This window comes from Buteo buteo, chromosome 10 (assembly GCF_964188355.1).
Source record: "Buteo buteo chromosome 10, bButBut1.hap1.1, whole genome shotgun sequence".
Lineage (NCBI taxonomy): Eukaryota > Metazoa > Chordata > Aves > Accipitriformes > Accipitridae > Buteo > Buteo buteo.
The window spans coordinates 32,660,421-32,686,979 of NC_134180.1; the positions used below are offsets into that span (position 1 = coordinate 32,660,421).

The 26,559-nt window shown below is 42.6% G+C and overlaps 1 protein-coding gene across 12 annotated transcripts in view; it reads left to right on the top strand.

The window, feature by feature from the left end:
- ST3GAL3 (ST3 beta-galactoside alpha-2,3-sialyltransferase 3) overlaps window positions 1-26,559 on the top strand; it is a 194,393-nt gene that overhangs the window by 115,719 nt on the left and 52,115 nt on the right. For all 12 annotated transcript variants that reach the window (XM_075039262.1, XM_075039267.1, XM_075039265.1 and 9 more), the window contains 3 exons: window positions 937-1,031; window positions 15,666-15,729; window positions 23,907-24,002. In XM_075039262.1, coding sequence (XP_074895363.1) covers window positions 937-1,031; window positions 15,666-15,729; window positions 23,907-24,002 — 255 coding nt within the window. The remainder of the gene's footprint in view (window positions 1-936; window positions 1,032-15,665; window positions 15,730-23,906; window positions 24,003-26,559) is intronic.

The window sequence follows — 26,559 nt, forward strand, 5'->3', positions numbered from 1 at the left end:
TTAGCATATTTTCTAGCAGTGATCTTGATACAATGCACTCAGAAACGGTTCCATATGAAAGTTAATATTTCTGTAGTTTCTTTTGCTAATTGTTTCCTTCTATCTGGCCGCTGTACTAATTGTTTCTAGAAGAGACAAATTTTTAGTAGCTGCTGTGTTTGTCTGTTGGCGGTGTAATTAGGATAATGTATTCCCATAATGACACGGTTAAGAAGGAGTAGTTCTCTCTTTTGTAAGTGATTTTGGATAGATTGCAATTGTTTGGTTTGGCAAGGACCTCTCTTGAATCATTTATATGTTAATGAATACAGAAGAAAACACCTACATCTGTACTGAGTTTCCATTCTCTGTAAACTAAATGCTTCTTCATGATCTCCTGAACCATTCCTTTCTTGCCTGTGTTATGATAGCTGCTGTATGTGAGTGAGGCAGAAGCAGCCATGAGAGCAGATAACCCCAGCCTTGCTTTCCACACACATTTGCCCAGTGCATTCACACCTGCACAGAGCAGCACTCATATGTGTAATGAACAATATAAAGGCAACTCGGCACCCCTTCCTGACACACTCGCGTAGACAGCACGTGAATTGGCTTGTGCTTACAAAGCTAGAAGTACAACTGTCTAAGCTCTGGTTGCAATTTACATCTTATTGTAGCTAAATTAGTAGCCAAACAGTAGTGGGGATGTTCTAAATTGTTGAGTGGAAGTCATTGCCAGGCTCATGACTTGGGTGATTTGAGTGTCTTCATGGCACAAATTCTGAAAGATTTGTTCCACTTCCAGCCGCCTTTGGGTAAAAGTAAAATCTTCCATGTTACTGTATTGCCAGTGAGAATGTAGAATCAGCACTTAGGTATGGATTCTGTCAACCTCCCTACAGAAATTTTTCCTTCCTAGTTCAGGAGTTAATTTCTTTCTCATTCTGGTTTTCTCAGGTTCTCGAAGCCGGCACCAATGTTCTTGGATGATTCCTTCAGGAAATGGGCACGTATCAGGGACTTTGTACCCCCCTTTGGAATTAAAGGACAAGGTATGAGAAAACTGTGCAGCTGTTGGAAAAGAAGGTGGTTCTGCAGATGCTTGCCCATCTTGTTTTTCCATTTTGAAAGCTCAGGTGGTCCCTTCAGGTCAGCCTTTTTTCCCCTGTTCAAGAGAAATACTGCACATGTAGCTCTCAGAAACCCAGAAGGGTTTTCACAGCTGGAAGGTGGACCTCAGAGGGTGGTCTCAGGGAGGATGATTTAGTACATGGGGAGAGTCAATGCAACAGTGGCAATTTAGACCTACCACCACTTTCTGGAAGAAACATTTTGACACTGACTGCCATAGCATCTTGTAGCATCTTTTCTGACAGCAGCAGAGAGTCCAAACTGGTTTAAAGTACCTTTAAGTCAGTAATTCTCTAAAGAACAAGAAGGACTCCTCTTTCTGAGTTTTGAAGCCTTGGGGTTGACCACTGATATAAACCTCCATTTTCTTCTCATAGCATTTAGTCATATAATTATTTTATAGTTGTGCTACTTGTTGACTTGTATAACAAGCATGAAAAATCTATTCAGATGCTTTGTTGATGATTTGTAATATGCCCTGTCCTCCAGCTGGAGTGTGGCAGCAAGGGCTGCATCTCAGGTGTGCTGTGGGAGAGCAGGAGTGGTGCTGGTGGTGATGAGATGGAAGCCAGTAGCCCACCCAACCAATGATATATTTTGTGGGTGACACAAGCTCCTTGCTGTCCCGCATGTGCCACCAAAAAAGGCCTCTCTGGGGTGAGTGGTGGTGGAGCAGAAGGCTTATGCTCACCACAGTGATTTGCTGCAGACTTCCTGAAGTCTGATGTATTTATTAAGAAGTGTTTGTGTCATTGCATCAACTTCCAAGATTTTTTTTCCACTGACAAACTCAGGACTACAGATGGTCCCCATAGGAATTGAAATACCTGGTGGAGAAAGGACTGCACCCACAATAGGCTTGGGTCTGTCTCTCTCCCTGGAAGCAGGTGTGTGGTAGTTGTCAGAACAATCTCTGATCAAATCAAAGACCCTACTGACAAATTTCTTTTGGCTTGCATCAGTTCCCTTCTTTGTTTTGTGTATGTCCGTTCCTTGTCCAGTCAGTCTTTTGGAGCTCAATAGGCAACTAATTACTGTCCTCTAAATCAGCCAGCAGAGTTTGCAGCAAAGAAGTAACAGTGGCAGCACAAGTGGAAGGGTGCATTGACCACAGGAGGGCTTGTCCCCTTCTAACAGGCATACAAGGTGTACAAAGCTAGGGCAAGCTGCCCGACCAATGTGGAGGTGGGATTTGCAGATTACACATGATGTCAGCTAGACCTAATAAAAATCATTCTGTTAAACTGAATCCAAATGGAGAAATTCACCAAAAGGGGATGACGGAATGGCTCTGGCAGCCTTCTCTCTGGGTTTGTTGCCAGCTTGTATCACCACTGCAATGTTATGTAAATCTGGTATTTTATATTGGATTTCCTCAGTTAAAAAGAGAAATGAGAAATTGCCATTATTTAAATGGCTGTGAGCTGAAGCCATGGGATGGAAACCGTTGAATGGGTTATTTTTTTAATGCCCTCCTGGGACTGAATTTTGTGCCAAGTTTCAGTCTGGAGCAAGTTCTGTGTGTGGGAGGGTTGAATTATAAATCTCTGTAGCCCAGGATTTCTAATGGCCGTGCTGACAGGCTGTGAGTCCTAGCGATGCGAATGGCGCCCTTTCATGTTACACATCACTTGGAATTCTTGCATCAGTCTTTTCTGGCTGTCCCACGGGATGCATTCTGGCTCAGCTGAGTGATTGGATGATGGGATCAGCACCTCATTAGGGCTTTCAGTCAGGGCAATCTAATGATATCCAAACAACTGACCCAGGCAGGCAGCGTGGAGCTCAGTCACGTGCTGGTGTGAGATGAAGACTATCAGAGCTGGGATGTGCATGGGAAAAAGAGTAGTCGGGGTGACTGAGAAAGTGTAGAGAGATGTGCTTGTGTTGAAACAGATGGGGCAGGAGTTTTGCTCTACGCGCTTCTGTGACACCATCAGCTGGGATTTCCGACGTGCATCATGCTGGGAAAGGCGGTCGGCGTCTATAGACACTGACTTTAGCTGGCCTGGTGATGGGAAGATTTTGCTGAGAACTTCAGTCAATATCACCCAGCATTTTCAAGTCACTGTGGTCTAGTCCAAGTGCAAAATGGCTTTTTTTTGTGTGTGAAATATAGCTGCAGGATGAGCTCACTTTCAGCAGTGCTGCAAGTTTCAAGAAACTTCTAGACAATAATCTGTGGTAGCTTGACACTACTAAAGTTAGAATTCAAGAGATCCTTAGCAGCCTGGAGGCTAATCCACAATTTCTGCTTTCTCTTGTTAAAGTTTCTCTCTGTTCTTCAGACTTTTAGCTAAGTTTTTCTTTGCTTTGTCTCTGAAAAAAAACCTGAAAGAAGTCCTTTTTCATCCATCATTTGGTGTTTACTGGTCCAACAAAGAACAATTCCAAGATTACAAGACCAAGTCTTGCAATCTTTAGGGGAAAGCAGCTTTTGAGGAGCATTGTCTACTGAGCTGCACTAATTTGGAGTAACACATCTGTATAAATTACATGTGAAAGAGTAGAAATGGCTCAGGAATTTTCAGGGCAGGACTACTGCTCTTTAAAGGTGATCATATCAAGCAGAAGGCAGTATGCTGATCATTTTGACACAGTTCATCAGGGATCTTCATTTTCTTAAAAAAGAATCTGATTGCAAAGACAGTTCTTCCATCTCCAGATGCTAAAAAGTACTTAGTGTAACGTAGAAAGCTTAACTGTGTTTCTTCATGAAGGAATGCTCACTCCTTTTCTCCATTGGTCATTTTCTGATTTGGCCATTAGCCCATGCAAGGGGGTTTTCTGATCAGAGTGTTCCACTCTCTCCAAGAGCATTTGTGTGTAGATGCCTTCAAGGTGAATATGGTTCTGAATATGCAAGTTTCTAGACTTTCCCCCAAAGGATGTTGGTTCCAAAATGGACTATTGCAGTAGGAATAATGCACATCTCGTGTCAGATTGGAAACTGCTGCTGCTGTTGTTAGTTAACCACCTTAGTGATTACTTGTCTGCTAAATGAAAGAAGCACAGGAATAAGCAAGTGGTGACCCTCCTGCTTTATGAACAGGACTTTCTGAGATGAGGCATGCAGTAGGAAGTCTTACACAAATTCTTTGAATAGTGGTCTCTGAGTGTCCTCTACAAGGTATTAGAAATAGATGAAGAGGAGTTTATGAGGAGTGGTTGCACCTTTTTCTTAAACTGTCTTAAATGGGTGGAGAGTTTTAGTACATGTTGTACTTGTTGACTCTGCCTCTGTTCACCAAAGATCTGGACCAAGGATTGATCCTTATTACTTGATCCTAATCCCCAGTGACCTGGGACAAAAGCAGAGCTGAGCACTGTCAGGAGTGTTGCAGCCAATACATCAGATCAGTGTCAGATCAGAAGGTGTCATTGCATTCATCACGGATTCTGTAGCCCTTTGTGGGAACTCTAGCTTTCTCTGTGTGCAGAGAATAGGGGAAGTCATAGATATGTCATATTTCTGAAGACGTGTAAGTATATTAGGTTTTGACACCCCAAAGGGTCACTACAAGTATGTAGTTTGGCCTTCTGTGTAACAGTGGCTCTAGGTTTCACCCAGTGACTTCTGCAGCTGACTATGAATGTATGAGATTATCTTTCAGAATCTGAATCAAGATTTTCTAAATGATGAAGAATGACCATGTCAAACAGGCCAGTGTCATACTGGACTGCACTTACTTTAAAAAATGAGACTTTTAGTGCCATGTTGAGCTTGTCTCTACTATGTGACTTGACAGAATCTAGAAAAGGGATGTGCCGCTGTGAGCACTTGGAAATGGTGACTCCATCTCTATTAATAAATAAAATGTTTGTCCTGTGGTCCTGAAGGCAGTTGAGCTCATTGTTCAAACAGTTTATCTCCCTGCACCCCCCAAAAAGAGTGTGACTATATCTAGGCTTCCTATCAAGAAAGGTTACTGGCCTGTATTAGCCTGTGACCCCATGAATTCATGAGAATTATAGAGGAGGATATTTTTTGGCCCTGATGAAAACCATCGGGGCTTGTGCTAAAACTTAAGTAGAATGGACTCGTGTAGGACAGCGTGGGCCCGTGCCCTGCTGCTGATTGTTTGTTAATGTGTATATAGCCAAAGCAAGGGATGTCATTCAGGAACACAATGAAATTAGTCAACTTTAAGAGTTGTTAAGACCAAACTGTAACAAGAAGTTGGAACTCTAAAAGCTACAAATGTCAAGATGTCCTGTGGGGGACAGCTCAGGCTGCCGAGCACCCTCCAGTGTCCCAGGCTATTGTTTTGTCATTAGCTGGGGTGTTGGAGTGCCTCCCACTTTTCACCATTTGTGCGGTTCTAATTTGCTTGTAGGAATTCTTCTTTCCCAGCACCCACCAAGGCTGCTCTTGCAGCTTTTTCAGTGAAGAGCAAGGAGAGTGCAGCAATCTCAGGCTCTTAAATTAGTTACATGGAGATTATTTTTTTAATTGAAATTGAAATGTCTTCTTTTGTATTTGCACCCTTTTCTAGGAGTGCTTCTATCAGTGGAACTTGCAGAGGTATGAATATGCACATACCATCCATATTGTTGCAGAGATCCTCTAGCATATGCACTGCTTTCAGGGTTAAATTTGTCAATAAAAAAGCAATGGAAAAACTGTTTATAGTGTTAGTGAGATTATTAATCCCAGAGGGCCTCCTCCCCAAATTTACCTCTGTAGCTAAAGCAAAAGGAAAGAGTTATTTGGAGAAGGGCAACAAACAAGACTGGAGAAATACCTGACTATTAATAGAATTTCTCAGTACATGTGGCTTAAAGAATATAAAAGGCTTTCATAAGAAAGAGTAGCTAGTATCTGGCATCCTCTCTGTGTAATGAGGATGGGAGAGTTGCTGCAGTGTTTTTTTTAACTTAAGTGAAAACATATGGCACAGCATACACTAAAAAACTAAACAGACATGATCCATGTAATACCTCTTCCATGCATTTAGTCAGTAATTGTGTCATTGCTTAGCAGTAATTATAGGTCTTCTACCTTTGTTCCTGCTAGATTGTTTTAAGCAGAGAGGCTGCTTTGTTGGCCCTACATCCGTTTGTCTTTGAAGGTGATACTTATTTCTTAGGGACTGACTGTCTTGTCACCATCTCAGAATTTGCCTCCCACCAGGAATCTAGGCAGCAATATCTCCCCCATGGTGATAAGAAAATATTAAGAACATGTTTGAAGTGCTACAGTTTTATCAAATATAGTATGTACTACTGGCCAGGAGGCTTTGTATTTTCATCTTTTACAAGAAGGGCACCTGGAATTGGTGACATGTTTGGTGACAAAGAAATCAAGTCTTTGCACAGAGCACTAGTGCTAATAGATATATTGTGCAATGGTTAATTGTTCTTGTACTCATTTTATTTGGATGTTTTCTTTTGTGTTAGTGCTTCTGGGAAGAACCATGGTTCAGTGCTGCTTAGTGGTTTCATTAGTCTCATGGGGGAGAGGTCATTAATCTTCAGTGAAAATGTTGAGTTTTGAGGCGTGCAAAAGTTGGCATATCAAAATGTTATCGGGAGAAAATCTCTTCTTTTTTTCATGCGTGTTCTTTTCCTGCATAGCTTTTTCTTCCACATCAACTTTCTTGGCATGAGCAATACTTTATCTCTGAGAAAACATAGTCACTTGGACACCACAATTGAAATTTACAGCTGACCCAAAGAAAAACTATCAGAAAAGTAAGTCTTTTCCAACCTATTCTTCCAGCTCTTTACAGAGGCTGGATTATTACCACATGCAGACACCTTCCCTACTTTTGACTGGGTCTGCTTGATAATGAGGTGTCTCTTTTCTGCTTTAATTCTCCAACCTTGTCCTTATTTTGTAAGCTGTACTCTGTTGTACAGATGATTTTCCTACTGTGAGCATTTTTTTTCTTCATGGGTTCTTCCTTTAACAACTACGCAAGAAGCACAAGCATGTATAGCTGTTAGTTCTGTTCAGAGTAGGTATTAACAAAAGATTGTTGTTTCTTCTTGAGTTTGAAGCAAATTTCTGAACTAGTTTCCACTAGAATTTTACATTTGACCAAAATTGGTAATAGTTGCCATTATCACATGGGAATATAGCTATAAAAATATTGCTGTTTCCCCAGGGAATCTAGCTGATTTTATAGCCTCAAGAAATTAAATAAGAGGGTTGAAGGAAAAAAAATTAAAAGTTTCAGAAGAGGTAGAGGATCAGCTTTTCATTGCTGAATAAAGTGTCTAAAGGGAAGTTGTATTGTGAATTTTGAATTTAAATCAACTCTCACTCTTGAGCTCTCTTCATGAAAGTACAACCTTCCAGTGCAGTGCCTTATTTCAATCAAAGTCGATGCTTTGCTGTTGAATGTGCTTAAAGAATAGTCTTTCTCCCAACCCACTGAGAAGGGAAAGGTGCCTCAGGGAGATCTCAAACCCCAAGTTTGCAGTTAACTGGGTGACTCCATATTGGAGTTCTTCCCAGAAGTGTTGAAGTATAATTGAGACATGGATATTATTCCTATCTTTTACTTCCTAAAAGGAAGTGCGGGTCTCCTCTGTCTCTTCTGTTTTGAAGTGCCACATCTTAATGCTTCTGCAAGGGTCGGGAGAATTAGAAATCCCCATAGTAGTTACTGAGTTTTTTGGCCTTGAAGACATTGCCTGGCCACCTGTGAAGAGGCATCAAAAATGCAGTAACAAAGGGAAGAACAGCCCTCCGTAACAATTGTATTTGTTTTCCCCCTTGTCTTTGGACAGCACATTGTGAATCTTTCAAGAACTGTTTTCATTTGGCATGAATTAGCCTGTTTCTACAGGCTTTATTGCTTCCTGTGCATCAAACTTGAGTTTGGATCAAAATGGTTAATGCTTGGTTATTGCAAAATGTTGCCCATTTTTTTGGCATAATTGTTTTTTAAATTAATGTTCCAACTTTCCAAGCCCTGGGATTATGTTGGGAACTAAGCTTTTACTCTGAAAAAACAAACTCTTGGTTGTGAAGAAAAGCTTGAAAAAAAAATCCCTGAAGGCTTCAAAACTACGATGTAAATGAAGAGTCCAAATGTTATGTATTTTATTTATATCTTGTTATAAAAAAAAGACCTTAAGGGCTTTCTGGAGCTTACATTTAACACATGCCTGGTTTTCCTAAAATTGTTAGGGTGTTACCATGTACCTTCAGTCTTTCTTTTTTTTCTTTTGTTTTGTGTTTTGCATCTATGCAACACACTATATGCCTCTTGTCTTAATACCATTAAAAATCATCAGTGGGATATTGGAAATAGTGGCAGTTTTCAGTCATGTTGTTAGTAAGGTATATCGTAAGTAAACCACCTAAATCTGGGACAGCTAATGACCTCAAGAAACCATTCTCTTGCATTTACACACAAGGTGTGATTTGGGGACACATTTCCTGCAGTTTGTAGTTCACTGTCTTTGAGAGCCAGCTCACATGTTTGCAATTTGCTTCAAAGTTCTGGAAGTCTTTGTAGCTGCTTTCTCCTGCATAGACCTCTCAAAGTTAACTGATCAATAATAAAAAGAAGTGGTGCAGGGAATGTCAGACTCATTTTGACACCTGTTGTACTCACTGGATTCCCAGCTTCACTAAGATACAAATAATGTTGTATGTCTACAGCTGCACATGGTGTTTCTGGGAGAGAGCTGGAAGACAGAAATGTGGCAAGACTTGGGTCCATGGCTTTGAGCTGGGCACCAGGGTGGCAAATCCATCTGTGAAAGATCACTCCTCAGCTCCTGTATGGAGCGAGATCTTAAGGAAAAAAAAAGCCAAAGAAGGACCTTTATACAGAGCTGAACTTTTGGATAGTGTAAAAAAAAAAAAAGTTTGCACTGGGATCGTGCTTACAGCTTGTTTGTAAATATTGCGATTTGTTTAATCCATAGGATTGGTAGTGTTTAGTTTGCTCTCCCCATGAAGCTGACGTGCATGTGGCATTCTGTTATTGTGGGATAGGGACCCATATGCAGAGGAGACTGGCATGCTTCAGGGATGTCTATCAACCTCACTCTAGTCAGTGTATTCCCAAAAGCTGAAGCTGATACCCCGAGTCCTGCAGAAGTGCTAGCTAGAGGTGTGGCAGCTGGGTGACTACCAGTGGAGATGGGCACTGACCATGTCTTGCAGGGCAAACACGAAGAACTGCAGCAGTACACTGTTCCCTGACCTAATGCATGATGTTCAAATACCTACTGCTGGCAATAAGGGCATGTAGACTTGCTAAGTTTTGAGGAAGATGGCCAGTATGCACCATTTGAAAAATTACAGCCTCTTCTCTTGGCCATTTGAGAGTGCATGAACAGCCCAATTTGCCTGCTTTCGAGGCAGGCAGAAGGTAGACCCTGTGAGATGCCTGCAGTAAGCCCTGTGGAGTGGAAAGGTCTCCCATCTTCTTTTAATGATACAAGCAAGAAGCTTATGCAGTAGAAACAACAATGTTAAGTGTTGTTGACATTTACAGTTAAGGTCTCCACTCCTCCACATAAATAACAGAGAAAAAAGCTAGGATTGAGACTTAGGCTGGTTCTCACTGTGTGGTCACTGCCCGCCTAATTTCTAACTATTTACTTTTAGTTTTTCGAAATGTCTGAAAATTTCAGGGTCAACCTGAAGTCAGGATGTACTTGCATTCAGAGAAATCATGCAGTCCTGAGCTGCTTTTGAATCTTCTGATGTTATAAGGCAAAGCTGATAGAATATGTCATGATAACTCAGGATTCTTAGATAAATGCAGTCAACAACTCCTCTAGGTGGGAGGAAAATGTGCAGAGGTTTCTTGCTTTGTTTGTATAGTAATAGTGTGTGCATAGTGGTTGATAGATGAATGGGTTAAATAATCTCCCACTCTCCCCAGTGATCTGATTTCTCCATGACAAGAAAAAAATATAATAAACAAACTACGGCTGCAGAAGACTGCAGTAGATTGCTTGCCCTGGTGATGTGTTCATTATTTAATAATGGGAGAAAGTGAGGGTGAAAATGCAGGATATTGGTGTTCATTTCCATGAATTTATCATTAAAGGATGGTAGCAGACCCATGTGAAGAACATGTAAGCCAGAGCGCTAACTGAAGATGAAAGCCTTTGCAGAGGGCTCCTTCTCTAGAAGTCAAAGGCTTTATTCTGTTCCTAGTTGTGTCACTTACTTGCCTTGTGACCTTCAGTAAGTTTGATTCTCTCAGAGTATGAAAACATTTCCTGCTTTCAGAAATTAGGAGAACAGGTGGAGGACCTGAGAGGGTAAATTCAGGAATATGCATATATGTGTGTATACGTATCACCTTATAGCCTTCGACTTGAAGGAGCTGTGTAAAAGCCACGTGTTTACTGTTGGAATAAAAGTTCACTTGCATAATACTTCAGCTAGAATTAAACAGCACAAACATTCCTCCCTATATATAACATATGTATGTACACTATGTTCTTATGTCTACCATACAGATGGCTTCAGGTAAGCAGAACCACTGCATTGTAATTTGCTCTTTCTGATGTGAACTGTTGGAGCTAACAGGAATAAAAAAATGGGCTGCCAGTGAGCTGCTGCTGAGATGTTAGCTGTCCTGGGAGTGGCACATATCTGTAGCCTTAAGGATGGTGGCACTGCCATTGCTGTTTAATCAGCATCCTTGAGGAAGGATTTATTATTGATAACGATTGCCTTGAGTCTCGTGAGGATGAATAGGAGCAACAGTACACATGAAGCGATATTGCTGTTGGGTTTACGCAGCCTTCAAGCAGTTACCAAAACTGTGGCTGCTGGATGGCTGTTGGATGATCTGCATCAGAGGAGTTTGGTGTTTGAATTCAGTTTCCAGCGGGAAGTTCGTATGTCACACAACATGCAGCTAATTAGCACCTGCTGGGCTGCCTGTTTGGCAGCTGGGAAGAGATCAAAGATTAACTGCTTCTCAAAAATGGATTCACCTTTTATCCGTACTGGTTAGGGGAGGAGAGTGACAGGGAAGAAGTGCATGGTTTTGCCTGAGCTGTTCTGTTCCTGCCTGCTCAGTATCCCCTGCTCAGAATCCCATGGAGAGTGCGAGGTAGCCATGGTACAGTGCTGCCAGCTCGCCTTGTCCAGGGTAAACATGATGTAGAGCTGCTGAATCTGCAGGAGCTGCCACTGTGCCAGCAATGAATGGCAGATAATAAGTTCTGCTTGGTCTGAGCTGACCTTCCATGGAGCTCTGCAGGTCTTCTCTACAACATGGTCTCCATGGTTCACGTTTCTGGGCATATGGTGCTGAGACATGTCTGCTGGGCTAATTTGCTGGGGTTCTGCACTGAACAAAAGTAGCTGAAACTTTTCCAGACTGGAAATGGCCCTTACAGAATTAGAGACCTGTTTGAGTGGGGATGTGTCTGAGATAATGAATTCTGTTACACCTGAGCTGGCTGTGTGCCTGAGCCCTGGAAGCAAGAGGTGAGTGTATGCATACCTGTTGCTTGTAACAGGAAGGATTTTTTCCTTTGTAGTACTCAGAACATGTATACTCGGGACCCTCCTGGCCCCTCCTTGGTGCACAGATATACAAGGCAGAGCACACCCACCACTGTGTCTGTTCCTCTCACTTGCTAAGCAAGAGAGAAGTTGTGCCTGGGCTACCATTGTGTCTGTATCCATACCATGGTTTCTTTGCAACCTGGGTAAACCGTCTGGGGGGAAAAAAAATCAAAACAAATTGTTTGCATAGCTGTTACCCTAATAAAACAATCTTTCTTTTAAGCATGGGTTCATGTTAAAGCAAGGGCTGTACACAGCTGGTGCTTTATTTAAAAAAAAAAAAAAAAAAAAAGAAAGAAAATAAAATCGGTGGATGAATGGAGAAAAGCTGACAGTTACCAGGCACAAAATGTGCTCCCCTGAAACACTGATCTTGAGTTGCTCTGTTCTTTGTTCTTTGCTGTGTTCAATATAAGTAGGTCCCAATCATGAGCTCTATCCCTCTCCCTTAAGAATATGCCTACTCAAGAGAAACTTGCTGCCCTGGGTGCTGACTGTTCCCACTGCTGTCCCACCCCAATGGAGGGGTTCAGTGACCGAGGTGCAGCATACCAGATCTGCTGCTGATCAGATTTGCTACTAAATCAGGTAATGGTTTAGTATAAGTTGTTCAGAAGTTTAGCATCAGTGTGTACAATGTCAAAACTGGTTTGGTAGCCTTTCTGCCACTGTTCTGTAGAACAGTTTTTTTGAATTTGCCCAGAAGCTACGGCATGAAGATAGAACATGTTAGTTATTGCCTAGATCATGGGGGTACCAATCATGTTGTGCATACACTGGTGCAGTCTCAGTGGCTTGGGTCTTGAAGACTTGGCCTTTATTTTATCCTTGAAAAACTTGCTTTTAGTCCCTGATGGATAAGTGTTTAGCCAGTGACTGTGCACAAATCCTGTTACTTGAAACAGGAAGGAATTTTTTTTTGTAGCATTTGTAACATGTACTTGCATCCATTATTTTCACTCAGTACATAGGTATATAAGGCAGGCTGTGCTCATCACCCTTTCAGTTTCTCACTTACCCTGAAGAAAGCATGCTCCATCAATTAACTTTACATAGTGCACCTGCTTTCCTGGTGCCTGATTCTCTTTAGTCGTAGTCTGGAGATGAACACTGCTTTGTGTCCTGCAGGTTGCTATCTGTGATAGTAGTCTTTGCAGTGGTGATTTCAAGTGACCCTCCACCTTGACCCAGCTGTGGTAAAAGATCCAGTCAGTGGTTCCCTATTGTATCTTCACTGTCTTGTGGAAGGTTGCAGACCAGCCACAGCAGCATCCTTCAAACCTTGCCCCAAGAAGATAGAGAAGCTCCTACTGAAGGAGGTTCTTTCCTCCCATCCTGGTGCTAGTGAGCAAGGTGCCAAATGCAAGTGTCCACCTGAGCAGCAGTGTATCGTGCATCTTCTAGTAGAGTCCCAGCTCAGTCAAAAAGATCTAGTGCCTCTCCCCTGCCCAGGCAATTAGCTGTTTCTTGTAGTGCTTGTGGCTCCTGCTCCTGGCTTCTGATGAGGGTGCTAGACTAGACGAACTGGCATTGAGAGCATCTGTGCCACCTTCATTCCTGCTGTGCATCAACACTTGGCAGTGAAGTACTTTGTCTTTTATTGAGCTTCATTCAGCAGTTTTGAAAGGTAACACTGTGATTTGTGCAACTTCCAGACCTCGGGGATGCCATGTGTTGTTGGACTGTGGGGGCTGCTGAAGAGATATGTCCCATTTGGCCATTCATAATCTGTACTGAATGTCCTATATTGTTGTTTGTTTTGTTCCTGTTTTCTCTCTGGATGATGGGAATGGGGAACATCCTCATCCCAAATGCTGCCATATCCAGTCCTAAAGTAGTTGTATTTCATTCCTGAGCATTCACTATGAAGGCATTACTAATTAGCTGGTAAGATGAGAAAAACAGAATTATTTGAGTACATTAGTCATTGAGTATTTGAGTGCATTCCTTTAATGTGCTTTTTAACATAGTGTAACGGATGCCCTCCAAGTAGTGCAGGGTGTTAACTTGTGGGTGGTAGAGCAAACCTGGCATAAGAAAAGCTTGGTAGATGGGAGGTTGCAGCCCTTGACATGCAATCCTTTGATCTCTTTTCTGAGAGTGTGGGAATACAACCAATGTAACATATACTGTCCAGTAAAAGTCAATGTATGAGACAGACCAAGGAGAGGACTGTGGCATGGTGCCATTAGAGGTCACAACAACCTACTGCTGTTGCAGCAGACTTAGGGAAATAGCATTCCTGTTGGAGAGGGAGGCTGCTGCCAATGCATCAAAAGAAATTCTTCAGATGAAGGAAAATTAAACAAAAACACAATTTTGCTAACAAAGTAAGTTGCTTGTACCCTACAAATTGCCACTTTCCTTACTCTGCTCCAAAATACGATCTTCTGAAAGTAATCACAGTTCCCAGCTTGTAATGGTTGGCAGGGGCTATCAGTAATGCCATGTCAAAAACTTCCCCAATCTAAAAATAACCATCAGAGTTTTCTGTTTATCACCTTTGTCTGCCTTCTGTGTCTCACCAGCTTGTTGTCAGGTTCAAAGGTGTTTGGCACATGGGCTGCCTTGAGCTTGTGTGTTTGTCCCACACCCTTGTCCTGTAGTTTCTACAGAGGGATATAGTAAATAAGAAGAGAACTCTTTACTTGAAAGGGACTCCCCTAACTGTGCTGATTGCAGTAAGTAGTGTCTATCAGGAAAACTATTTAAGTTCACTGTAAACAATCGCTTGATGTCAGTCTTCTCAGTGTTCCTGTGTCATTTGTAATCTTTCATAAAGAAATGAGACTTACTTATTCCTTTTGACTGGTTGACAGATATATTTAAGGGAAGGATATGATAGATATTTACAGTCTCCCAAGGAAAGTGGAAGGGGACTAATTGTTCACAATTTTTTTCAGTATAAATGAAGCTCAGGGAATCCGTATTTAAAATCAGGAAAGGGAAGTGATTGAAAGTCCATATGGATCCAGGAGGATTCTGAGCTCATGGAAGAGAAATCACTGAGGGTCATGGTTGTCAGATACATAGAAGCTATACCTGACACATGAAATCCCTGATTTGAAAATAATTAAATGGTGGAAAAGAATTTCAGGGAAATATTATGTCTGTTTGCTTTGTTCTTATGCTCCTCTTAGGCATCTTTTTAAGGCCACAGTTAGATTCAAGATTTGGAGACGGACAGACTGTTTGTCGGACCCAGTACAGCCATTCTGAAGTTACTGGTGCATTTATAAGTCCAGACTAGCCAAAGCATTGCTGCTTTTTGGCCCTGGATGGGTCGTAGTAAAGGAGTTTGGACCTTTATGGGGGAAAGAGGTAGAAAAACCAGGGACAAAGGACAAAATCTAGGAGGAAGCAGACTCAAAAATTTCCATAGTCGATAGAATTATTTACGTGTAATCATTGTGCTTCTACAATTTGATACGTTTAATGTGTGTGTGTGTCTACACTTGCATAACTTATACCATCTAGTTGTTGCAGCATTCACTGGGTGTCAGTGTAGGTTGAGGTTGCATGGGCATTTCTTTAAGCAACTATGATGGTTTAATTGGATTCTGCCATGAAGAAAGCCAGACTGAGGAGCTGAACCTAAACTAAAAGTAAGCCAGGAAAATAAAGCATTGGTTTTAACCTGGTTCTGTTCCTGCATCCAGTTCGCTGCTCAGCTGCATAAAAGCTTGTCTGAAAGCAAGCATTGACAGCGATACTGGCTTTTTCATGTCTGAAGTGTTTGTGAAACTGCAATCTCAGGGAAGTGAGTATGAAACCACTGCCTTAGACTGTACTGTGTTTGTTCCCTGTCACTCTCTCTGTGCAAGGCATTTGCACACTGCATCAGAATTTGGCACATAACATCTCTTTGCAGCCAGTGCATGAAGGTCATTGACTAGAGAATATGGGGATATGCAAGTTAAAGTGTTTATTCCTAATGTGAACCTTATTTCAGTTTCTCCGAGTAACCACTTCAGATGCTTTACATCACTTTGTTTTTAATTTCCATTAGAAGTGAGAACTTGTTCCTAATGTCTTATTCCTTTCTCCCCAGATAATCTGATCAAAGCCATCCTGTCAGCAACCAAAGATTACCGTCTAACTCCAGTTCTTGACAGGTAAGATGAGACCTTTTAGAATAGAAGGAGTAGAAGTGATTATTTTCCACATGTCCTAAATAAATTTCACTAGGTATTTTTGCCAGAAATTATTGCCAGTAAATGTGGCTGTGCTTTGGAGGTAGATCAGGAGCTGGAAACTGTGTCCTCTTTCCAGTAAATCTGTAAACTCTGGAGACTTCTGTTAAGTCAAACATGAGTAGAAAAAAGCATTTACCTTTTGACTATTTCCTAATCTTTTGTTTCATATGGTGTTACAATACACCCTCTTGCCCCTTTTTCAAATAAGTAAATAGTAGGTTTTCAATAAACACATTATTCTCTTTCAGCCTTTCTGACAAAGCAATAGGATCACAAGAAACTCTTTGAGGGAAAGAAGGGACTGGCTTGTTTTAACAATGTTTCACTAATACCTCACCCTTAAAGCACGAATGTGTGATTGTGTTGGCCAAGCCTGTGCCAGGATGCAATAGCAGTCTCCTGGGTCCTGTGGTATTTGAGTTGATGCCCTTAGAAGAAGCTCCTTTGATTCTTCAGTCCTATTGTAGAGGTTGCTTCTGAAACTCACTGGCATGTTTCCAATCAGCTTCCCAGTGATAGTCCTTTAGTCTTTCCTGTCCTTGCTTTTCTGTCATTCCTTCCCTTTGCCCTGCAGTTTTGGTTTAGTGCCACCTCCCGGATTAGAAGTAGTTTCTTTCAGAAGCTGTCAGAGGTTTTTACTGGGACATGATCTCTTTTGAAAGTCCTGGTACTACTTCTTTCCAAGCAGTGGTACTTCCTTGAATCCAGGCTAACAACACAGTTCCTGCTTTCTAAACACATTGGTTTTATTTCCTGGCCCAGCTCCCCTTCTGCCTGCTTTTCCATGACAAAGTTTGTAAGCTTTTCCAGCCTTTCTGTAGGTCTCCACATCTCTCATGTTGACTGTAGAGCTTGCCTGCTGTAGTTAGAGTTGGGAGTTACTCTCTATGTGAAAGTTGATTCTTAGTTTTTTGCAGTCTGTGTGCTAATTTAGGTTGCTTTGAAGTTTGCCTTGCCTCACAGCAATGCCAGATAGGGTTAGCCTTCAGAGTTTGGATTAATTTGAGAAATGATGTCCAGAAGGCAAAATCATTTTACATATGACCTTCTTAGAGATTTTGCACACAACTGAGTCTCACCCATCTGGGGTTTATCTCAGCTCTGGTTGGAGAGCTAAGATTTTAATCTGTTGAAAAATCCACATATAGACTCTTTCAGAAGGTTGCTCATGGGAAATTAGTGTTAATGACAGAGGGCAGGTGGAAGATTCTTGCAGTGAAGGTTAATGTAATTGTGACCTGTGCTGCTCACCTGTTCTTTGCAGAGTGGAATGTTTCGGGTTTTTTAAGTCATTTCTCAGGAGGCTGTGAAACACAGCCACTCTAGCATGAGCTGCTCACTTTGGTTTTACATTCTTTATAGTGGGTTTGGTGCAGAGTTAGGAACGGCCTAACGCTCAAGCCTTCGTGAAACGTATGCAAAGTCCCTGAGATATCAAGTATGAATGAGACCTAAGGAACAAGCTAGAAATGTATATCTGTAGTATTGCAGTAACAAGGTTTGGTGGTATGTATGCTTGTAAACACACAGATATTTGGGGGGACTACTGTTTTCTTGGGAATTTTTGTGATAAATGCAAAGCAGTCAATGTTGGTTGTGTAGTACCTATGCCTCACAGTCAAATACCTCCCAGAGCCCTTCCAAGTGAGCAGGTCTTAGGAAAGATAAAAATCAAAGCTGATGTGGGAGAAAGGGACAAGAAAGGCTTGGGATAGCAAGCTGCAAAGTGAGACCCTAAAGCAGTAGGTGGATGGAGTTGCAACAGAGGGGTTATTACAAGCGAGCGCTTGAGTACCGTAGGAGGTGTTAAGGCTACCACAGTGCTGCTCTTGGAAACCTGCTTGGTGAGTAGGGCATGGATTAAGACTTGGGTATGCATCCAGAAGTGTTCTTCAGCCGTGATGGTCAGTGAATTACAGTGCTGGCAGCAAGGGCTATCTGGCATTTTGGATTCCAGAAGAGCTGATGGAGCAGACTGATGAGGGAAGGTTAGCTACTTTCTCATCTTGTTTCAAGCTCAAAGCGGAGCCCAACAGTTCCTCTCTGTGGCAGCTCCAGTGTGCTGGGAGCAGGGCCTTTAAAGGTCCCTTCCAACCCAAACCGTTCTATGATTCTATGATTAAGGGCTGAAAAAACACGTTATTGTGAAAGAGATAAGAGACACAGCTAAAGTCTGTGAGGTACAAGGGGTCAGACTTAGGAGGTCTTGCGAACCCTTCCACTTGTAGTCTCTCAGAAGTGTAGTGGGCTGATTCTGGCAGACGCTCCAGGTTCACCTTCTCTTCGGGGTGGAGCTGCATCAACATTTTCTCTGTTGGCAAAGCCAGTCCAGGGAGCTGTATTTGCTGCTGCCTGCTCTCAGACTGTAGCTCCCTACCTTCTCCTTGGGCTGCTGCTATTGTTTGAAGAAGGACTTTAAAGTGGGTCACTGAAATGATTCCAGTTTGAAAGTTTTTCCCTTAACCGGGGTCGTTCCAGTGACCTCATTTACAGAGTTCCTCTCCCACTGAGGAGCTGCACTGGCCCGGCGCTGCAACGGCAGCACAGGAGGCAGCGGGCTGAGGATGGGTGGGGAGGGTGAGGGCTGCCAGGCCCATTGAAGCAAGTGTTCATGGAACCCTGCGCTGAACGCAGCTTTCCCAGGGGAAGGGTGGGAGAGGCAGGAGACGTGAGGTCAGAGCAGTGCGTGAGAGCATAGGAAGGAAAGAGGGGATTAGAGTTGTACGGTGGGGGATCTACACCAAGCCTTTGGTCTTCTCCCCACCCAAGCTTCTCCATTTCTGTCCTCCTTCACAAAGCTGCCCTTTGAGATGTTACCTTCACTTGTCTCCCATCACCCTGGAAATGAACTTGTTTGTTTGATTATCCCTGTGCCAAAAGGGCATCCTGATGCACCTTTCCTGAAACAATGTACCGACGTGGTGCTGAAACGAGGCAAACTCGATCCTTCCGGGTACGCGTACACCTTTCATCATCCTGAAGCAGCTTTGCCAACTCGCTTCAACTAATCCCTCCATTGTGAGTACAGTTGTGTTAATAGCTAGCAGCAGCTGGAGGGCATGTGAACAAATGCCGTAGTTCGCACCTATAACATAGTGTAAGTGGTGCCATGCTTTCTTAGTTTTCTTCGTGACTCCTTATTATGGCACCTTTTTGTTGAACTGCTTATAGTAACCTGCTCCTGCTCCAGGGCAGGAGGTAGGTAAAGCTGCAGTTGTGTTTGTGAGGGCAGTTGCAACTCAGCTCTGAGCTTTTCTGGAAAAGATTGGAGATCCAGGGGACTTTCTCGAGAAGCAGTGTCCTCTTCCTTCAGAGCTGGCATGTCTTTCTCCCTAATGCAGATGGTGGTGGGCCATGTCTTTGACACTTCAGAGTTCTCTTGCCCTCTGTTGGCTTTTCCAGGCCCGTTTACATCACTGACATTTTCACTGCTTGCTTTAGTGGCTCCTCCAGTGGCCTGCCCCTCATTCTGCAAATCGATCAGGGCTTGGTTTCTAGTTCCATGGCTCTTCTGCTGTCTGGACTTCAGTGGATTTGGGGGCTAAATCTCTGCGGTAATGCCCTGTAAATTTCCTATGAAAAGACATAAATATAAAAACCTGACTGATACTTTTGTATTGCTTCCAGGTAGTAATGAAGGAAACCTGAGAGTTTGAACTTATAACTAACACAGTCTTTACTAATGCAGTATATAAACTAACAAGCGAGGAAGGAATTTGGTAGAGCAGGAGATGGGTGTGTCCCTCTGGCTCAGGTTGATAGTACCAGTTTAAGTAGCATCAGCCAGATCAAACCGGAATATGCTAAGCCTCCCTAAGCACCAGTTACCCTAAAGATGTATTTTTTAATTATTCTGTTATATCTTTCCTCAAAGCCTTTAGTTCCAAAGTTGCGCAAAGGAAGGCTTTGTGGTTTTTCTCCCCTGACAAATCCCTAAAGCGCTTTGATAAAAGAGGAAGTAGCAATTGCTACAATGCATACATATGTTTACAGTGCTATATTGTTCAAGAAGATCTGTGTGAATCCCAGTTTTGCTGTAGATGAACTCAACCTCTGAGCATCTGTGTCAAGAGGCTGTACATCTGGCTGCAGCTCCCAACTTAGGGCTTTAGGGAAAGTCTGTCTGGTGTGGAAAGTCCGTGACCCTCCTTCATACCACCCTGGTAGCAAACTGGAACCTGTGCTCAGTCTGGTGTGTTCAGTCCTTGAGCTCTTCTGGAAAAGAAACACAGCTTTGACATACTATGTAAACAAACAAAAAGGTGTTTGCACACTTCTTTGTGGAGGAACAATTGAGCTGTAACTGATGCTGCTTGCATGGCGTGTTTCTTCAGCCAGAAACTTGCCTGGAGCCAGCAGTGACTTTGCAGGTTTCCCATGCTCAGGCACCATCAGTCAGTGCTGGCTGCGAAGGAGCCCAGCTATGCTGGTGCAAAGTGTCCCAACTTCTGGTCGGGATGTGAGGTCAGGTGCCTGACGTCCTTGCCAAATGCTTCCCTTTCACAGTGCCATCAGGGTGGCCCTGCAGTCTTCTCACTGTTCCACAGTGTGATTGCCAAAGCTGGTGAGACCAAGCCAGATCACTTTTCTGCCTGTCTTGATTAAAAAAGTCCTGGCTGCCCAGACTTGACGTGCATGCCTGATGTGCAGAACCCAGGCAAGGTCCAAGACTCACCGTATCTTCATCACGTACACCTGAAGAAAGCAATCTGCATCTGAATACTGCCTTCTGAGTGTGCAACGGAAACTTCCAGCTTTGTGATGAGAGTGGGCAGAGTACTTTTGAAAGAAATTTAAGAAAAAGCTTCTAGAAGATCAAAGATTAGACCTTAGTGTCAGAAAGATACTAGTGAAAAATCATATCTGCGGACTTAAGGAAAAAGGAAGATGCATTTAAATACGTCAAGACCACGAGAATATAAGAATGGTTCAGACATGAAGCTGGGTAAAGGTGATTAACCTATCAGTTATGATGAGTAAAGGCAGAACCATTCAGTTAAGTATTTGTTTCATTTTGGGGGGTACAGATAGAATGATGTTGTCCCATTTTACAGCAACAATGAAATACTTTGTGTATTTTTATTAGTAACTATGAGGATTTTAAAAGACAATTATATGTCTTTTTAAATCAGTAAGCACTGAAGAGTATTTACAGAGTTAAATAAAGAATTCTTTTTGTAGTTAAATCAAGAATTCTTTTTGTTATTACTGTTTGCTTTTTAACCCTTCTTGGAATGTTGGTTAGAACAGCAAATGTTGTGCCATTCCTAGGGAAATATGGGAGATGACAGAGGTGGCTGTAAGTTGATTAGCTCGGTTTTGCAGGAAAAATCCTGGAAAGTTAGATCTGGGACGGAGCTAGGATGGCAGCATAATTGATGTGAGTTATCATGGGGTTTGTGGAAATGAAATCTTGTCATGTAGTGGATATATTTTTTAGATGAACTAGAAGCTTGATTGATAAAGGTAACCTGTTCAAGATAGGCATTAGTTATTTGTCTTGGTCCATTATATTCTGGTTCTACACAACACTGTTGCAGACATATCCTTTTTAGGAATAGGATATGTCACACAGCTTTGAAAAGTTACTGTCAGGGTTGAGAATTAATCCTTTAGTGGCACTTCTAGTGTAATCCTACTGGCAGGTGTTTGCAGTGGTTAAAACCAATCTGGAGGAAAAGTAAAATGACACTAGGAAAATTTGCCAGAGCCAAAGACTAGGGAAGTAAGGAGTAGGAGGGCCAGGTCAGTCTAGACCTTTTCGTTGGGCCCTTCTCTGAACAGTTCTTTAACTGGAGCCTAATCAGAAGTCAGGCATCTCAGAGGTGACAATGCAGATTGTGCTTACAAGATGAGGATTGTATTCTGCAAACCAGTGACTATAAAAAGAACATTGGAATGATGTACATAAAATCTCTGTGTAAAAGGGACCCTGCTTTGAGCAGCGTGAGCTCCGCATGCTGGTCTTCCAGAGTCAGCAATTCGGAGATCTGGGGAGAAGTTGAAAACGGTTCAGAGAGGTACTGCAAATATGACTCAGGATCTAGGAGAGCTGCCATACCGTAAGAGATGTGATGAGCTCACTCCGGTTTGTATGGACAAGAGAAAATTAAGAATGGGCTTTGATCAGTCTACAAGTACTGTGCAGGAACAGGGCCATGAAGAGAGGCTGCTGGAACAGCTTTGGCTGGTGGAACTGGTTTTTTTATCTCATGTGTAGCGGCTCATGCTCACCAGTCTGACCTGTGACTGATTATCCACGTAGAGGCAGATGTTTACACACAGTGGTTTGTCAGTAAGTGGATCACAGGCAGATGTGGAAGGGACTGCTGACAGTAGATGGTGCTTTAATTTAGCAGAAAAGCGAAGAATGCAATTAAGTGGTTTGAGGCTGAAACAAACACATCTGTATTCAAAATTGGTAAGAGCTAGCATCCTAACAGTAAGTGGGAAAGGGATAGAGGGGAGTGTCTATAGCTTGCAGCCTTTGGATTTCAGCATGGTAGCATTCTTCACAATATAAAATTAAGAAAAGTCAGAGGCAACTAGGTAGAGAAATTGCAGTATTTCACCCAGCAGTCTGTTGTTTAGGAGGTCAAACTTTCTTTTAATCATCAAAAGAGCATATTTTCATCTGAAATTTCACTTGGCCAGAACTGAACTACGTCTTTTTTCCCTCCTGCAGCACCTTTTCCGTAAAGGTTTTGACAGAGCTGTTAACATCTTTATCATTCGGTTGGTGTACTTGGGGCTGACTCTTTCCCTTCCTTCCTTGACACAACATACTGCCTGAACCAGATCTTGTCTCTGCTTTCTCCTTGTCGCCAGAACTGTGGTTTTTTTCTGTGCCGTTGTCTATAAAGTTCTTTCTCTATTGTGATTTGATTATCACAAACATCCACACTTCTTCAGCCCTTAGGGACATGAGCACTCGGCTAATGTGTCCATCTTCTTGAGGAGGTTTTTGCTTTTGGAAAAGCTGGGATCTGCAGTGAAATTTTATCTGGGCTGGGAAAGCTGTTCCTGAGCATTTCTTGGTGCTGTTAATTCTCCACATATGTCCAGCTAATGGGTCTGTCAGCGGGGTAACCCTCAGTGGTTTAGCTGAGTCTTTAGGCGCACTCCAGCCCTGCTCTGCAAAGAAAGACCCCACATAATTAGAGCTTTCCTCACACTGGCTCTTTAGACTGATCACAGCGAGGACAGCCTAGAAGAGACCAGTTGGCTGTGCCTGCAACTAGGAAGGCCGCCTAGCCCACAGATCTCCTCCAAACAACTGATTGCCTTGGAACCTTTCCGAAAAGGGCTCTGCAGACACGTATTCCTTCAGTGAACTACCAGAGTTGGAGGCGCATTGCCAGAAGAGCCAGCTGCGTTTGGGATTAGATGGCTGGAAAGAAGTCCTCTCTCTGTCTTCAAAACGAAATCACTTTTTAACATCTGTTGCAGAGAGTTCTCGTGACTTGCAGTTCCACGAGAAACTCTTCTCTTCCTTCTCTTTCCTGTTTCTTTGTCAATTAAGGTTGTCTTCCTTCCCTTTCCTCACCCGTTGTGTCTCCATATATGTTTCCTACTGGACAGGTGTGGGGGGGGGTCCTTTTTCTATCCATTTAGTGTTTTTCTGTCTCTTGAAGTCTCATGCCAACTGCAGCAATTTTGCACTCAGCAAGGTGAGCACACCCCAGATAACCTGGCAAGGTCTGCCTGCATTCAGAAAAATGCTTGAAGAGAGGACTTCCTCACTAAGCCTTTGGTTTATTGTTATTTCAGTGCTAAATGAATAATGAGAACGTTTAAGTAAACAGAGGGGTTTGATTCAAGCCCATCGTAGCAGGGGTGTGGGGGGAGAGGACCTGCTTGTCCTGACAGCTCATCTCATTAGGCCACACGTGGCGCGAGGTGTTGAAAGCAGTTTGTCACGTGTAGTGCCTGGGCATGATGGGGTGAGCTGGGGATCAAGTGTATCTCTGTCCTCCTCTAATTCTTAGTATTCCAAAAGGTTTCCTGTAGTTCTCAGGTGCAAACTAAATACGTGCGGCTCAGTGTGTTCAAAGTTATGTTACAAAAATCACCTCATTCCTCTGTTTCTTCCACAGTCTCAGCTGCCGGCGATGTATTATTGTGGGAAATGGTGGAGTACTTGCAAATAAGTCATTGGGGTTAAAAATTGATGACTATGACGTTGTTGTCAGGTGAGTCTTTGGCATCACAGTTTTCTTGTCATATATTCAGTTTCTGTATCAGTTCACATGCTATGCAGGCAAACGTTAAACCTACACTAGTGACAATATCCATTCGTATGGAAGCATTAACTAATATGGAGGGGGGGAAAAATGACCATATAAATGTTTCTTATAAATGGTGGTCACATCAAAAGGTAAAGGCATTCCTCAAGCGTTCCATTTTCCACAGCTGCTTGGGAATGTGGTCTCTTCTATGATCCCACTTGAACCTTCTCTTCATAGCTCCTTTCTAAAAGCTGCTGCTTTTGTGATGCCCTTAAATGGGGAAGCAGTAAAACGTGCTATTAGATCTGCTCCCAGATATGTCATCTTGGTACCTCAGGGAGGTATTATTGGTCATGCATGTGTAGCATTCCCCAGGACCTACACTTCACAGGTAGGATGGGAAGAACTAAGAATGGTGCAGCATAGGTTCTTAGGAAGCAGTAAGCCTCCATGTGTGAGGACCCAGTAATGATTAAACACCTGTAGGTGCAACCTAGAAACTGTGAATACTTTGCCTCTGTTTCACTGCAGATGGTGATGCTGAATAAGGGAGCAGAAGCAGAGTGGCATAGGAGTGGAAAGGACCGCAGTCAGAGTTAGGACTTTTTGCTTTTGCTGAGAACCCAGATCATTGCCATCTCAGAATGCTTGAAAAACATGCTGATATGTAAAATCACAGGTCTAGTCATAACTCTTAGTAATAAATCTGTCAAGTCAGGGAGGTGTTCTGGGTGAGTGGAGATTAACAAACACAATACCTGTACTAATGGAGAGTGAGAGAGAGAGTGTGTGTAGAGGGAAGGGGGATGTGCTCTGGGGAGCTACAGACCCATTAGTCTGACTTGAAAAAAATGCAGAACTTTTTAGCAGGTTCTGAATCATGACTAACAAAATATTACAATGGTAAATAGGAAAAGTGGGAGTTTTTCCATTTCCATTACAATGGAAAAAATAGGAAAAAACGCAGTGCAAGTTCATAAAAACTGGTTTAACGTAGTCTAAGTTGGTATGTTTTTTCCTTAGTAAGATAACTGATTTCATATTAAAGGGAATGTAGCTGATATCATCTCTCTGAATTTTAGTCAACCATGAGACGTGGTGGCAAATAGCAAATTCTTAGCTAAGGTGGAAGAAAGGGATTAGTAAAAGAATTTAAGGCACAGTGAAGGTATCATTTAGCATGGTCTCTTTTCTCTCCCATGTGCTAGTAATGGGCACACGAGGAAAGAATAGAACGTACACAGAGTAATAAATACCCTCTAACTCTGGGCAAAAAGACCAAGAAGATCCCTTTCAGTGCTTCGTTCCTGTGAACGGTTCCCTGCTTCCCTGGCAGTGCTCTGGACACAGGGCTGACTGTTCATAACAGGATGAAACTTTCACAGCCCTTCTCCTATTTCATCCCGCTATCAGTTGTTAGCAAAGAGCTCTTACTACTCATCATAGTCTGGTGACTTGCAGTTATTGGAGCCGAATTAAAATTCAGTTATAGCCTTTTCTTGGGCTCAGACTGTTCAAAAAGTAGCAAGAGAACAGTTTCAATCCATCTGGACTAAGCGACCCACTAAGATTTACATCAGAAAGTCCACTATTTAATTTCCAAATGAAAAGTTCAACCTTTTCTCTCCACATCAGTAAATCTAAATCAGTTTGCAAGCTGAGAGGATAAGAGGGCAGCTAAGCACCTGTGCTGTTTGTGGGATGCATAAAGGAGAGAAAAGTCAACTGTAAAGGTTAAATGAAGCCAGGTGCTTGGATGTGGGACTGAGGAGGTGAGAACAGTCTTCTTAAATGTATCCAACTGCTTCCTTTACTCCTGTGGAAGCTGGGGAAGTCCCTTGTGTTATAACATCCTTTTTCATGGGTTGCAAAACTCCTTTGAAGGATCAGATTTGGGACCTAGGAGGTGAATTTTAAAGGGAAAAATGTGGTACATTTGTGGACAAAGGAGTGATCCAGCAGTATGTGGAGTTTTTTGATGCCTCGTGTTACCATGTGAGGATTGCTACTTGCAGCAAGAAATTTTGATCTTGTGAAGAGAGTCAGATCAGCTTTGACAGTTCTAAAACAGCTTGGAGTGAGTTAGTTACTGTTTTTTCTTTAACTGGATATTATCAGATTTCAGTGCAGACGTTATTCCCAGCTGTCACGCTGTTTACCTGGCAGGAGCTTCTTGCAGCAGTCATCGGTGCTCTGAAATGCCTCCTTAGAATAGATTGTAGACAGGGGAAAAACAAGTGTGTATCAGAAATTCCTGGTTAGAATGATATAGGGATTCACCTGATGATGATACTTTAGTGACATTTGAGAGGGTCTTCGTGGTGCCAAGTTTAGGAGTTAATGTCTCTAAGCTCCCTATGTCATCAGTGGACACAGACAGAAAAACACTCAAACTTCTGATGGAGAAAACTGCCTGTCCATGGGCACTAGGAGGAGGTCTGGCATCCTAACTGAGGTTTTCTAAGACTTAGCTGTGTTTATAACCACCAGCACGTCCTGCCTGGGAGAGGGCTCGGACTGT